Source organism: Anastrepha obliqua, chromosome 5, assembly GCF_027943255.1.
Source record: "Anastrepha obliqua isolate idAnaObli1 chromosome 5, idAnaObli1_1.0, whole genome shotgun sequence".
Taxonomy (NCBI): domain Eukaryota; kingdom Metazoa; phylum Arthropoda; class Insecta; order Diptera; family Tephritidae; genus Anastrepha; species Anastrepha obliqua.
In genome coordinates this window covers 55,399,908-55,415,231 of record NC_072896.1, presented here as the reverse complement: position 1 = coordinate 55,415,231, position 15,324 = coordinate 55,399,908, and the positions used below count along the sequence as shown (strand labels likewise).

General features: G+C 34.3%; 3 protein-coding genes across 3 annotated transcripts; all 3 read right to left on the bottom strand.

The window, feature by feature from the left end:
- Positions 1–1,096: 1,096 nt before the first annotated feature.
- LOC129249418 (histone H2A-like) lies at positions 1,097–1,447 on the bottom strand (the record flags this gene model as incomplete). The annotated part of the gene is made up of 1 exon (XM_054889228.1): positions 1,097–1,447. A coding segment is annotated over exon 1 (351 nt), but the record flags the coding sequence as incomplete, so codon positions are not given.
- Positions 1,448–6,908: 5,461 nt separating this feature from the next.
- Positions 6,909–7,259, bottom strand: LOC129249419 (histone H2A-like; the record flags this gene model as incomplete). Its single annotated transcript, XM_054889229.1, has 1 exon — positions 6,909–7,259. A coding segment is annotated over exon 1 (351 nt), but the record flags the coding sequence as incomplete, so codon positions are not given.
- A 5,459-nt stretch (positions 7,260–12,718) lies between these two features.
- On the bottom strand, positions 12,719–13,069 carry LOC129249417 (histone H2A-like; the record flags this gene model as incomplete). The annotated part of the gene is made up of 1 exon (XM_054889227.1): positions 12,719–13,069. A coding segment is annotated over exon 1 (351 nt), but the record flags the coding sequence as incomplete, so codon positions are not given.
- Positions 13,070–15,324: the final 2,255 nt, after the last annotated feature.

Genomic DNA, 15,324 nt, shown 5'->3' with positions numbered 1-15,324 from the left:
CAATTTGTGTGCCATCCATGCTAAGCGTGTTACAATTATGCCAAAAGATATTCAATTGGCCAGACGTATTCGTGGTGAACGTGCTTAAATCAATAAGAAAACTTACAAAAAATCGGTCCTTTTCAGGACCACAATTTGTTAAACGAAAAAGATCAAAAATTTTATTGAAATATTTATGCCTATATATGGACCTGTTCGTAAATGCAAAAATTGGCAACGCTGCAACTCATAAGTGGTCGAAAAGGCAACAATGCAGTATATTGTGCGCAAATAGCAGCAAAACACAAATCATAAAAATGGCTGATGCAACAGATGTGTGCTGATTAGCAGTGGCAGTGCAGAATAATCATATTATGCAGCGCAGTGATGCATTTACGAATAGGCTCTATGTGTAGATATTTTTGTGTTTTCGTAAATGTATGTAGTATATACCTATACAGTTCTTTATCTACTCCATATCATTTATACTCGTGTGTTTTTAAGTATAGTCGGCATGCATGTATACACGTTTATGTACGTATGTATATGCACACATAACCAGTTTATAAGCAGCAATTTTGGCGCAATTCGGTAATATGTATAAAAATATAATACACCTAATGGGATGCCACGTTCTTTATTAAGAATATTAAATGAATAAGAAAACTATTATGAAAAAACGGTCCTTTTCGGGACCACAATTCGTTTAACGAAAAAGATCAAACATTTTATTGGAATATTTATGCGTAAACATATATGTGTAGATATTTTTGTGTTTTCGTTAACGTACGTAGTACATGCATACAAACATACATATGCATTTCTTTATCTACTCCACTTCATTTATACACGAGCGTACAGTCAGTAGGCATGTATACACATGTATGAGTGAATATGTATAAATAACCAGTTTATATGCCGCAGTTTTGGCGCAAATATACATGCGTCTATTCACATTCGATAATATGTATGAAAAAATAACACATTTAGTGAGAAATTATTTAAATCTCTTTGTAAATGTATTTTGTCGTCCTGAAAAGGACGGTTTGTTTGCGTCGGTATTTATAATTATAATTCGCCTATATTTTTCACTTTATGCTTTCTTTTCGGTCTTCTTTGGCAAAAGTACAGCTTGAATATTAGGCAAAACACCACCTTGAGCAATAGTTACACCGGACAACAATTTATTCAATTCTTCATCGTTGCGGATGGCCAATTGTAAATGACGTGGGATGATTCTTGTCTTTTTGTTATCACGAGCAGCATTACCAGCCAATTCAAGAACTTCAGCTGCTAAATATTCCATAACTGCAGCTAGATAAACTGGAGCACCGGCACCAACACGCTCAGCATAATTGCCTTTGCGCAACAAACGATGAATACGACCAACTGGAAATTGAAGACCAGCACGATTTGAACGGGACTTTGCCTTTCCCTTAACTTTACCACCTTTACCACGGCCTGACATTTTCACTGCTATAGATTGTTCACTTCACTACACGACAAAGCACTGTACTGTATTATACTCAAAGTATAAGCACACTATTCACTGATACACAAAATGTGCGCTGCTTATATACTTTTTCGCTATGCTGAGCACCAACCCTTATGCTGTGCTGTTGAGCATCGTGTGTGTACTACTACTTCGTATTGTCTCGCCGAAGAGTTGGTCGGCAAATATACACTAAAGCATGCACATGACGCATGGTAGGTATAATAAGTGACAAATAGTGTGAGTGAAAATAAAATCATAAAATCGTCAAAGTTGTGAAGAAATTAAAATGCCGCCAAAAACTAGTGGAAAAGCAGCGAAGAAAGCCGGTAAGGCTCAAAAGAATATTACTAAAAATGATAAGAAAAAGAAGCGTAAGAGGAAGGAAAGTTATGCCATCTACATCTATAAAGTGTTGAAACAAGTACATCCTGATACCGGTATTTCATCCAAGGCCATGAGCATTATGAATAGTTTTGTGAATGACATCTTTGAGCGCATTGCTGCGGAAGCGTCGCGTTTAGCTCACTATAACAAACGTTCAACCATCACCAGTCGCGAAATTCAAACTGCTGTACGTTTACTCTTGCCCGGTGAATTGGCCAAACATGCCGTCAGTGAAGGTACCAAAGCTGTTACCAAATATACCAGTTCCAAATAATTTTTCCAACTGAACTAAAGGTATATAAATATATTAACAAAACAAGGCCCTTTTCAGGGCCATAAAATATAAATTAACAAAGAGAATGAAAAAATGTCTTAATTAATATCTCTACATATCGCACCCTAAATACAAAAGGGTCACAACTCAAAATTTTCCAAACTCGAGCTTGACTTGTTTACAGTAGCACAGAAAACAAACTATGTGACATATCACGCTGAAATTTGCCATGTAAGCTTATAACAGTCCTATCAAAAAACAAAAAATTTATTTTTGCCATATGTCATTCGCGGACCGTTTTATTGATAACGTTTCGTTCATATTTGAGCAGAAGGAACATTTTGAGTTGTGTCCCTTTTGTATTTAGGGTGCGATATGTATGTATGCACATTGAAATTAATTTTAAAATTCCTTAATATTGAAGAATATGTTCATATGGTTTCATTAGTCTATTAAATATGATTTTGTTGTTGAGTTTGTTGAACTACTTGGTTTTTATTTTTTTAATGTTTTCTACACACTGTAAGGAATAAATTCACTTTTGATCTTTTTGTTAAGAGATTTTGTAGCCCTGAAAAGGGCTTATTATTAATTTACCATGAAGGTTCCGTTTATAACTCACTTACAAACACCGTAAATTATTTACTTTTTACCTGCTGCTGTAGGTTTTTTTGCGGCTGGCTTTTTATTAGATGCAGACTTCTTGGTTTTAGCAGCAGTTGCTTTTGCTTTAGCTGCTTTTGGCTTAGCAGTTGCAGATTTGGCTTTAGTTGGTTTCACTTTTAATGCACCACCCTTTTTTGCATCTTTCGCCTTAGCCTTTTCAGTTTTCTTCTTTTCAGCTGTTTTCTTACTGGCAACAGATTTTTTTACCTTTTTCTCACCACTTGCCGCCTTTTTGACTTTACTCAATGATTTTTTCTTTGATGCACCACTATCTGCTGCCTTCTTTTTAGCCTTAACCTTCTCTGCTGATTTTACGGCTTTTGATTTCAATTTTCCCTCGCTTGATTTACTGGCTGCAACTGATAGTTTGAATGAACCGGACGCACCTTTTCCTTTGGTTTGAATTAATTTGCCACTTGTAACAGCCGATTTCAAATAGCGTTTAATGAATGGTGCCAATTTTTGGGCATCACATTTGTATGTCGCACTAATATATTTCTTAATCGCCAAAAGTGATGAACCGCCACGTTCCTTTAAATTCTTAATTGATGCGTCGACCATTTGTTGTGTTGGTGGATGGGTAGGGGCAACCGACGGCTTTTTGGGCTTAGCTGCCTTAACCTTTTTGGCAACAACTTTCTTTTCAGCAATAGTAGCAGCAGTAGCTACTGGGGAGCTTACATTGACAACAGCAACTGAATCAGACATCTTTATTTATATATTGTAGAATAAAACCTCAATTCAAATTCCACGTATGTATTATACACTTTAAACACTTCACTCACTTTATGCACTGTACGCACTACACCAATAGAGCACTGGTAAATAAAGATAATTTCTGGAATTCGATATGTTGTTTAACTCTCTTTAAAATTTGAGAAGCAGAGCGAAAAGATGATAATCAAATTTTCACGTTCCAGTGCTATTTAGTGCTGCTATATGACAAACTTTAAGATTTATTTAATTCACTAAAATTCACTGAATTTACTAATTCAACAAATGAATATGTAAAACGATAGTATGCATGTGTCACTTTCATATCAACATACTTAAATTGGAATAAAATCAATATTTTTCTTGTAACGAGTGTTTTAGTCGAAACTTTGTACTCAAAATATTAAATTTTCGCTAATTTTAGTCGATTTTCTTAAAACTCCGTAATATAAATCAATTATTCCTATTGAAAATATAAAATATATCAAATTATCAATCATCTAAACATTTTATTTTATATATTACTTAAAATAATATGTTTGAAAAAATAAAATTAAATATCTCCATGGTATCACCAGAGCAATTGTCAGTGGCGTTAGTTGGATGCATGAAATCATCCAATATTTTGATGAATATTGAAAACTTTAGTTTTGGTTGAAATGAAAGATGGTAATGAAATAAATAAATCTCACTAATGTGAATTATGTAAATTTTATTTTAATATAATACTTAATTTTTTGATATTAATGCAAATATTCACTAATCAATTGCGTTTTTAAATATATATATATATATATATGTGTGTGTGTGCATACAAAATTTTTTATTTAATTAATTAAATATTATTTTAATTAATAAAAAAATTTAACTTTTTCTTTAAAAAATTTGCAATATATGTCAAAGCAAGGTACAAAATTCCCATATGTACATACATACATACGTGCTTACATACACGTATACAACTTGTATGCTTGGCGAAGGCAAAAGGCAAAGGTAGTAAGAGTATGATTGGATTCCAAAGTTAAAGAAATAAATATAAATATAAAAATATAATTTTAACTACATATATATTTTTAAAAAGTTGTATTTATTTAGCGAAAAAAAATTATTTAAAAATTAAATATTATATATCAGGTTAGAGGCCTGGGTGTTAAAATACAGTCATAATCTATTTAGTTGTATAATGAGTATGTACCTATGTACTTGTGCACATGAAATATAGAATCACAGAATTGTGATTTTGTTTAAAAATCTTAATTGTACAAAATTTTGAGTCTTTGTTAAAATAATATTGTGGTCCTGAAAAGGACCGTTTTTATGTTTTTTAAATATGAACGCAAGAAATTATTTAACCGCCGAAACCGTATAAAGTACGGCCTTGTCTCTTTAAAGCGTACACAACATCCATAGCTGTAACTGTTTTCCTTTTGGCATGTTCAGTATAGGTAACTGCATCACGGATAACATTCTCCAAAAATACTTTTAAAACACCACGGGTTTCTTCATATATCAAACCAGATATACGTTTTACACCACCACGACGAGCTAAACGTCGAATAGCTGGTTTAGTGATACCTTGGATGTTATCACGTAAAACTTTGCGATGACGTTTGGCGCCACCTTTTCCCAATCCTTTACCACCTTTGCCGCGACCAGTCATTTTTTAGTATTTACTATTTGCACAAGTAAGAATTTAACACTTTAACACTGTGACACTTCACCACCAATGAAATAACAGAAGCGAGAGCACATCTATTTATACCAAAATCTCACAACTGCAATACCCAAGACAAAAGGTACACCATACATCTATCTCGCTTTAACACATACCTACATAATACATGGACTTATGAAACGTATTAGAGGAAATTGCGACTTAAGATGTGAACGTCATACAATTTGTTATTAGTACAGTGTATAGTTAGTACAGTTCTGTAGTGTTCAAGTGTGGGAAAATAATAAAGTGAGTAGTGAAAAATGGCTCGTACAAAGCAAACAGCCCGAAAATCGACTGGTGGAAAGGCACCACGTAAACAATTGGCGACAAAAGCTGCACGCAAAAGTGCACCAGCAACTGGTGGAGTTAAAAAGCCACATCGTTATCGTCCAGGTACAGTGGCGTTGCGTGAAATTCGTCGCTATCAAAAGAGTACCGAATTATTGATACGCAAATTGCCATTCCAGCGCTTGGTTCGTGAAATAGCGCAAGATTTCAAAACAGATCTACGTTTCCAAAGTTCTGCTGTTATGGCTCTACAAGAAGCAAGTGAAGCATACTTGGTTGGTCTTTTTGAAGATACCAATTTGTGTGCCATCCATGCTAAGCGTGTTACAATTATGCCAAAAGATATTCAATTGGCCAGACGTATTCGTGGTGAACGTGCTTAAATCAATAAGAAAACTTACAAAAAATCGGTCCTTTTCAGGACCACAATTTGTTAAACGAAAAAGATCAAAAATTTTATTGAAATATTTATGCCTATATATGGACCTGTTCGTAAATGCAAAAATTGGCAACGCTGCAACTCATAAGTGGTCGAAAAGGCAACAATGCAGTATATTGTGCGCAAATAGCAGCAAAACACAAATCATAAAAATGGCTGATGCAACAGATGTGTGCTGATTAGCAGTGGCAGTGCAGAATAATCATATTATGCAGCGCAGTGATGCATTTACGAATAGGCTCTATGTGTAGATATTTTTGTGTTTTCGTAAATGTATGTAGTATATACCTATACAGTTCTTTATCTACTCCATATCATTTATACTCGTGTGTTTTTAAGTATAGTCGGCATGCATGTATACACGTTTATGTACGTATGTATATGCACACATAACCAGTTTATAAGCAGCAATTTTGGCGCAATTCGGTAATATGTATAAAAATATAATACACCTAATGGGATGCCACGTTCTTTATTAAGAATATTAAATGAATAAGAAAACTATTATGAAAAAACGGTCCTTTTCGGGACCACAATTCGTTTAACGAAAAAGATCAAACATTTTATTGGAATATTTATGCGTAAACATATATGTGTAGATATTTTTGTGTTTTCGTTAACGTACGTAGTACATGCATACAAACATACATATGCATTTCTTTATCTACTCCACTTCATTTATACACGAGCGTACAGTCAGTAGGCATGTATACACATGTATGAGTGAATATGTATAAATAACCAGTTTATATGCCGCAGTTTTGGCGCAAATATACATGCGTCTATTCACATTCGATAATATGTATGAAAAAATAACACATTTAGTGAGAAATTATTTAAATCTCTTTGTAAATGTATTTTGTCGTCCTGAAAAGGACGGTTTGTTTGCGTCGGTATTTATAATTATAATTCGCCTATATTTTTCACTTTATGCTTTCTTTTCGGTCTTCTTTGGCAAAAGTACAGCTTGAATATTAGGCAAAACACCACCTTGAGCAATAGTTACACCGGACAACAATTTATTCAATTCTTCATCGTTGCGGATGGCCAATTGTAAATGACGTGGGATGATTCTTGTCTTTTTGTTATCACGAGCAGCATTACCAGCCAATTCAAGAACTTCAGCTGCTAAATATTCCATAACTGCAGCTAGATAAACTGGAGCACCGGCACCAACACGCTCAGCATAATTGCCTTTGCGCAACAAACGATGAATACGACCAACTGGAAATTGAAGACCAGCACGATTTGAACGGGACTTTGCCTTTCCCTTAACTTTACCACCTTTACCACGGCCTGACATTTTCACTGCTATAGATTGTTCACTTCACTACACGACAAAGCACTGTACTGTATTATACTCAAAGTATAAGCACACTATTCACTGATACACAAAATGTGCGCTGCTTATATACTTTTTCGCTATGCTGAGCACCAACCCTTATGCTGTGCTGTTGAGCATCGTGTGTGTACTACTACTTCGTATTGTCTCGCCGAAGAGTTGGTCGGCAAATATACACTAAAGCATGCACATGACGCATGGTAGGTATAATAAGTGACAAATAGTGTGAGTGAAAATAAAATCATAAAATCGTCAAAGTTGTGAAGAAATTAAAATGCCGCCAAAAACTAGTGGAAAAGCAGCGAAGAAAGCCGGTAAGGCTCAAAAGAATATTACTAAAAATGATAAGAAAAAGAAGCGTAAGAGGAAGGAAAGTTATGCCATCTACATCTATAAAGTGTTGAAACAAGTACATCCTGATACCGGTATTTCATCCAAGGCCATGAGCATTATGAATAGTTTTGTGAATGACATCTTTGAGCGCATTGCTGCGGAAGCGTCGCGTTTAGCTCACTATAACAAACGTTCAACCATCACCAGTCGCGAAATTCAAACTGCTGTACGTTTACTCTTGCCCGGTGAATTGGCCAAACATGCCGTCAGTGAAGGTACCAAAGCTGTTACCAAATATACCAGTTCCAAATAATTTTTCCAACTGAACTAAAGGTATATAAATATATTAACAAAACAAGGCCCTTTTCAGGGCCATAAAATATAAATTAACAAAGAGAATGAAAAAATGTCTTAATTAATATCTCTACATATCGCACCCTAAATACAAAAGGGTCACAACTCAAAATTTTCCAAACTCGAGCTTGACTTGTTTACAGTAGCACAGAAAACAAACTATGTGACATATCACGCTGAAATTTGCCATGTAAGCTTATAACAGTCCTATCAAAAAACAAAAAATTTATTTTTGCCATATGTCATTCGCGGACCGTTTTATTGATAACGTTTCGTTCATATTTGAGCAGAAGGAACATTTTGAGTTGTGTCCCTTTTGTATTTAGGGTGCGATATGTATGTATGCACATTGAAATTAATTTTAAAATTCCTTAATATTGAAGAATATGTTCATATGGTTTCATTAGTCTATTAAATATGATTTTGTTGTTGAGTTTGTTGAACTACTTGGTTTTTATTTTTTTAATGTTTTCTACACACTGTAAGGAATAAATTCACTTTTGATCTTTTTGTTAAGAGATTTTGTAGCCCTGAAAAGGGCTTATTATTAATTTACCATGAAGGTTCCGTTTATAACTCACTTACAAACACCGTAAATTATTTACTTTTTACCTGCTGCTGTAGGTTTTTTTGCGGCTGGCTTTTTATTAGATGCAGACTTCTTGGTTTTAGCAGCAGTTGCTTTTGCTTTAGCTGCTTTTGGCTTAGCAGTTGCAGATTTGGCTTTAGTTGGTTTCACTTTTAATGCACCACCCTTTTTTGCATCTTTCGCCTTAGCCTTTTCAGTTTTCTTCTTTTCAGCTGTTTTCTTACTGGCAACAGATTTTTTTACCTTTTTCTCACCACTTGCCGCCTTTTTGACTTTACTCAATGATTTTTTCTTTGATGCACCACTATCTGCTGCCTTCTTTTTAGCCTTAACCTTCTCTGCTGATTTTACGGCTTTTGATTTCAATTTTCCCTCGCTTGATTTACTGGCTGCAACTGATAGTTTGAATGAACCGGACGCACCTTTTCCTTTGGTTTGAATTAATTTGCCACTTGTAACAGCCGATTTCAAATAGCGTTTAATGAATGGTGCCAATTTTTGGGCATCACATTTGTATGTCGCACTAATATATTTCTTAATCGCCAAAAGTGATGAACCGCCACGTTCCTTTAAATTCTTAATTGATGCGTCGACCATTTGTTGTGTTGGTGGATGGGTAGGGGCAACCGACGGCTTTTTGGGCTTAGCTGCCTTAACCTTTTTGGCAACAACTTTCTTTTCAGCAATAGTAGCAGCAGTAGCTACTGGGGAGCTTACATTGACAACAGCAACTGAATCAGACATCTTTATTTATATATTGTAGATTAAAACCTCAATTCAAATTCCAAGTATGTATTATACACTTTAAACACTTCACTCACTTTATGCACTGTACGCACTACACCAATAGAGCACTGGTAAATAAAGATAATTTCTGGAATTCGATATGTTGTTTAACTCTCTTTAAAATTTGAGAAGCAGAGCGAAAAGATGATAATCAAATTTTCACGTTCCAGTGCTATTTAGTGCTGCTATATGACAAACTTTAAGATTTATTTAATTCACTAAAATTCACTGAATTTACTAATTCAACAAATGAATATGTAAAACGATAGTATGCATGTGTCACTTTCATATCAACATACTTAAATTGGAATAAAATCAATATTTTTCTTGTAACGAGTGTTTTAGTCGAAACTTTGTACTCAAAATATTAAATTTTCGCTAATTTTAGTCGATTTTCTTAAAACTCCGTAATATAAATCAATTATTCCTATTGAAAATATAAAATATATCAAATTATCAATCATCTAAACATTTTATTTTATATATTACTTAAAATAATATGTTTGAAAAAATAAAATTAAATATCTCCATGGTATCACCAGAGCAATTGTCAGTGGCGTTAGTTGGATGCATGAAATTATCCAATATTTTGATGAATATTGAAAACTTTAGTTTTGGTTGAAATGAAAGATGGTAATGAAATAAATAAATCTCACTAATGTGAATTATGTAAATTTTATTTTAATATAATACTTAATTTTTTGATATTAATGCAAATATTCACTAATCAATTGCGTTTTTAAATATATATATATATATATGTGTGTGTGTGCATACAAAATTTTTTATTTAATTAATTAAATATTATTTTAATTAATAAAAAAATTTAACTTTTTCTTTAAAAAATTTGCAATATATGTCAAAGCAAGGTACAAAATTCCCATATGTACATACATACATACGTGCTTACATACACGTATACAACTTGTATGCTTGGCGAAGGCAAAAGGCAAAGGTAGTAAGAGTATGATTGGATTCCAAAGTTAAAGAAATAAATATAAATATAAAAATATAATTTTAACTACATATATATTTTTAAAAAGTTGTATTTATTTAGCGAAAAAAAAATATTTAAAAATTAAATATTATATATCAGGTTAGAGGCCTGGGTGTTAAAATACAGTCATAATCTATTTAGTTGTATAATGAGTATGTACCTATGTACTTGTGCACATGAAATATAGAATCACAGAATTGTGATTTTGTTTAAAAATCTTAATTGTACAAAATTTTGAGTCTTTGTTAAAATAATATTGTGGTCCTGAAAAGGACCGTTTTTATGTTTTTTAAATATGAACGCAAGAAATTATTTAACCGCCGAAACCGTATAAAGTACGGCCTTGTCTCTTTAAAGCGTACACAACATCCATAGCTGTAACTGTTTTCCTTTTGGCATGTTCAGTATAGGTAACTGCATCACGGATAACATTCTCCAAAAATACTTTTAAAACACCACGGGTTTCTTCATATATCAAACCAGATATACGTTTTACACCACCACGACGAGCTAAACGTCGAATAGCTGGTTTAGTGATACCTTGGATGTTATCACGTAAAACTTTGCGATGACGTTTGGCGCCACCTTTTCCCAATCCTTTACCACCTTTGCCGCGACCAGTCATTTTTTAGTATTTACTATTTGCACAAGTAAGAATTTAACACTTTAACACTGTGACACTTCACCACCAATGAAATAACAGAAGCGAGAGCACATCTATTTATACCAAAATCTCACAACTGCAATACCCAAGACAAAAGGTACACCATACATCTATCTCGCTTTAACACATACCTACATAATACATGGACTTATGAAACGTATTAGAGGAAATTGCGACTTAAGATGTGAACGTCATACAATTTGTTATTAGTACAGTGTATAGTTAGTACAGTTCTGTAGTGTTCAAGTGTGGGAAAATAATAAAGTGAGTAGTGAAAAATGGCTCGTACAAAGCAAACAGCCCGAAAATCGACTGGTGGAAAGGCACCACGTAAACAATTGGCGACAAAAGCTGCACGCAAAAGTGCACCAGCAACTGGTGGAGTTAAAAAGCCACATCGTTATCGTCCAGGTACAGTGGCGTTGCGTGAAATTCGTCGCTATCAAAAGAGTACCGAATTATTGATACGCAAATTGCCATTCCAGCGCTTGGTTCGTGAAATAGCGCAAGATTTCAAAACAGATCTACGTTTCCAAAGTTCTGCTGTTATGGCTCTACAAGAAGCAAGTGAAGCATACTTGGTTGGTCTTTTTGAAGATACCAATTTGTGTGCCATCCATGCTAAGCGTGTTACAATTATGCCAAAAGATATTCAATTGGCCAGACGTATTCGTGGTGAACGTGCTTAAATCAATAAGAAAACTTACAAAAAATCGGTCCTTTTCAGGACCACAATTTGTTAAACGAAAAAGATCAAAAATTTTATTGAAATATTTATGCCTATATATGGACCTGTTCGTAAATGCAAAAATTGGCAACGCTGCAACTCATAAGTGGTCGAAAAGGCAACAATGCAGTATATTGTGCGCAAATAGCAGCAAAACACAAATCATAAAAATGGCTGATGCAACAGATGTGTGCTGATTAGCAGTGGCAGTGCAGAATAATCATATTATGCAGCGCAGTGATGCATTTACGAATAGGCTCTATGTGTAGATATTTTTGTGTTTTCGTAAATGTATGTAGTATATACCTATACAGTTCTTTATCTACTCCATATCATTTATACTCGTGTGTTTTTAAGTATAGTCGGCATGCATGTATACACGTTTATGTACGTATGTATATGCACACATAACCAGTTTATAAGCAGCAATTTTGGCGCAATTCGGTAATATGTATAAAAATATAATACACCTAATGGGATGCCACGTTCTTTATTAAGAATATTAAATGAATAAGAAAACTATTATGAAAAAACGGTCCTTTTCGGGACCACAATTCGTTTAACGAAAAAGATCAAACATTTTATTGGAATATTTATGCGTAAACATATATGTGTAGATATTTTTGTGTTTTCGTTAACGTACGTAGTACATGCATACAAACATACATATGCATTTCTTTATCTACTCCACTTCATTTATACACGAGCGTACAGTCAGTAGGCATGTATACACATGTATGAGTGAATATGTATAAATAACCAGTTTATATGCCGCAGTTTTGGCGCAAATATACATGCGTCTATTCACATTCGATAATATGTATGAAAAAATAACACATTTAGTGAGAAATTATTTAAATCTCTTTGTAAATGTATTTTGTCGTCCTGAAAAGGACGGTTTGTTTGCGTCGGTATTTATAATTATAATTCGCCTATATTTTTCACTTTATGCTTTCTTTTCGGTCTTCTTTGGCAAAAGTACAGCTTGAATATTAGGCAAAACACCACCTTGAGCAATAGTTACACCGGACAACAATTTATTCAATTCTTCATCGTTGCGGATGGCCAATTGTAAATGACGTGGGATGATTCTTGTCTTTTTGTTATCACGAGCAGCATTACCAGCCAATTCAAGAACTTCAGCTGCTAAATATTCCATAACTGCAGCTAGATAAACTGGAGCACCGGCACCAACACGCTCAGCATAATTGCCTTTGCGCAACAAACGATGAATACGACCAACTGGAAATTGAAGACCAGCACGATTTGAACGGGACTTTGCCTTTCCCTTAACTTTACCACCTTTACCACGGCCTGACATTTTCACTGCTATAGATTGTTCACTTCACTACACGACAAAGCACTGTACTGTATTATACTCAAAGTATAAGCACACTATTCACTGATACACAAAATGTGCGCTGCTTATATACTTTTTCGCTATGCTGAGCACCAACCCTTATGCTGTGCTGTTGAGCATCGTGTGTGTACTACTACTTCGTATTGTCTCGCCGAAGAGTTGGTCGGCAAATATACACTAAAGCATGCACATGACGCATGGTAGGTATAATAAGTGACAAATAGTGTGAGTGAAAATAAAATCATAAAATCGTCAAAGTTGTGAAGAAATTAAAATGCCGCCAAAAACTAGTGGAAAAGCAGCGAAGAAAGCCGGTAAGGCTCAAAAGAATATTACTAAAAATGATAAGAAAAAGAAGCGTAAGAGGAAGGAAAGTTATGCCATCTACATCTATAAAGTGTTGAAACAAGTACATCCTGATACCGGTATTTCATCCAAGGCCATGAGCATTATGAATAGTTTTGTGAATGACATCTTTGAGCGCATTGCTGCGGAAGCGTCGCGTTTAGCTCACTATAACAAACGTTCAACCATCACCAGTCGCGAAATTCAAACTGCTGTACGTTTACTCTTGCCCGGTGAATTGGCCAAACATGCCGTCAGTGAAGGTACCAAAGCTGTTACCAAATATACCAGTTCCAAATAATTTTTCCAACTGAACTAAAGGTATATAAATATATTAACAAAACAAGGCCCTTTTCAGGGCCATAAAATATAAATTAACAAAGAGAATGAAAAAATGTCTTAATTAATATCTCTACATATCGCACCCTAAATACAAAAGGGTCACAACTCAAAATTTTCCAAACTCGAGCTTGACTTGTTTACAGTAGCACAGAAAACAAACTATGTGACATATCACGCTGAAATTTGCCATGTAAGCTTATAACAGTCCTATCAAAAAACAAAAAATTTATTTTTGCCATATGTCATTCGCGGACCGTTTTATTGATAACGTTTCGTTCATATTTGAGCAGAAGGAACATTTTGAGTTGTGTCCCTTTTGTATTTAGGGTGCGATATGTATGTATGCACATTGAAATTAATTTTAAAATTCCTTAATATTGAAGAATATGTTCATATGGTTTCATTAGTCTATTAAATATGATTTTGTTGTTGAGTTTGTTGAACTACTTGGTTTTTATTTTTTTAATGTTTTCTACACACTGTAAGGAATAAATTCACTTTTGATCTTTTTGTTAAGAGATTTTGTAGCCCTGAAAAGGGCTTATTATTAATTTACCATGAAGGTTCCGTTTATAACTCACTTACAAACACCGTAAATTATTTACTTTTTACCTGCTGCTGTAGGTTTTTTTGCGGCTGGCTTTTTATTAGATGCAGACTTCTTGGTTTTAGCAGCAGTTGCTTTTGCTTTAGCTGCTTTTGGCTTAGCAGTTGCAGATTTGGCTTTAGTTGGTTTCACTTTTAATGCACCACCCTTTTTTGCATCTTTCGCCTTAGCCTTTTCAGTTTTCTTCTTTTCAGCTGTTTTCTTACTGGCAACAGATTTTTTTACCTTTTTCTCACCACTTGCCGCCTTTTTGACTTTACTCAATGATTTTTTCTTTGATGCACCACTATCTGCTGCCTTCTTTTTAGCCTTAACCTTCTCTGCTGATTTTACGGCTTTTGATTTCAATTTTCCCTCGCTTGATTTACTGGCTGCAACTGATAGTTTGAATGAACCGGACGCACCTTTTCCTTTGGTTTGAATTAATTTGCCACTTGTAACAGCCGATTTCAAATAGCGTTTAATGAATGGTGCCAATTTTTGGGCATCACATTTGTATGTCGCACTAATATATTTCTTAATCGCCAAAAGTGATGAACCGCCACGTTCCTTTAAATTCTTAATTGATGCGTCGACCATTTGTTGTGTTGGTGGATGGGTAGGGGCAACCGACGGCTTTTTGGGCTTAGCTGCCTTAACCTTTTTGGCAACAACTTTCTTTTCAGCAATAGTAGCAGCAGTAGCTACTGGGGAGCTTACATTGACAACAGCAACTGAATCAGACATCTTTATTTATATATTGTAGATTAAAACCTCAATTCAAATTCCAAGTATGTATTATACACTTTAAACACTTCACTCACTTTATGCACTGTACGCACTACACCAATAGAGCACTGGTAAATAAAGATAATTTCTGGAATTCGATATGTTGTTTAACTCTCTTTAAAATTTGAGAAGCAGAGCGAAAAGATGATAATCA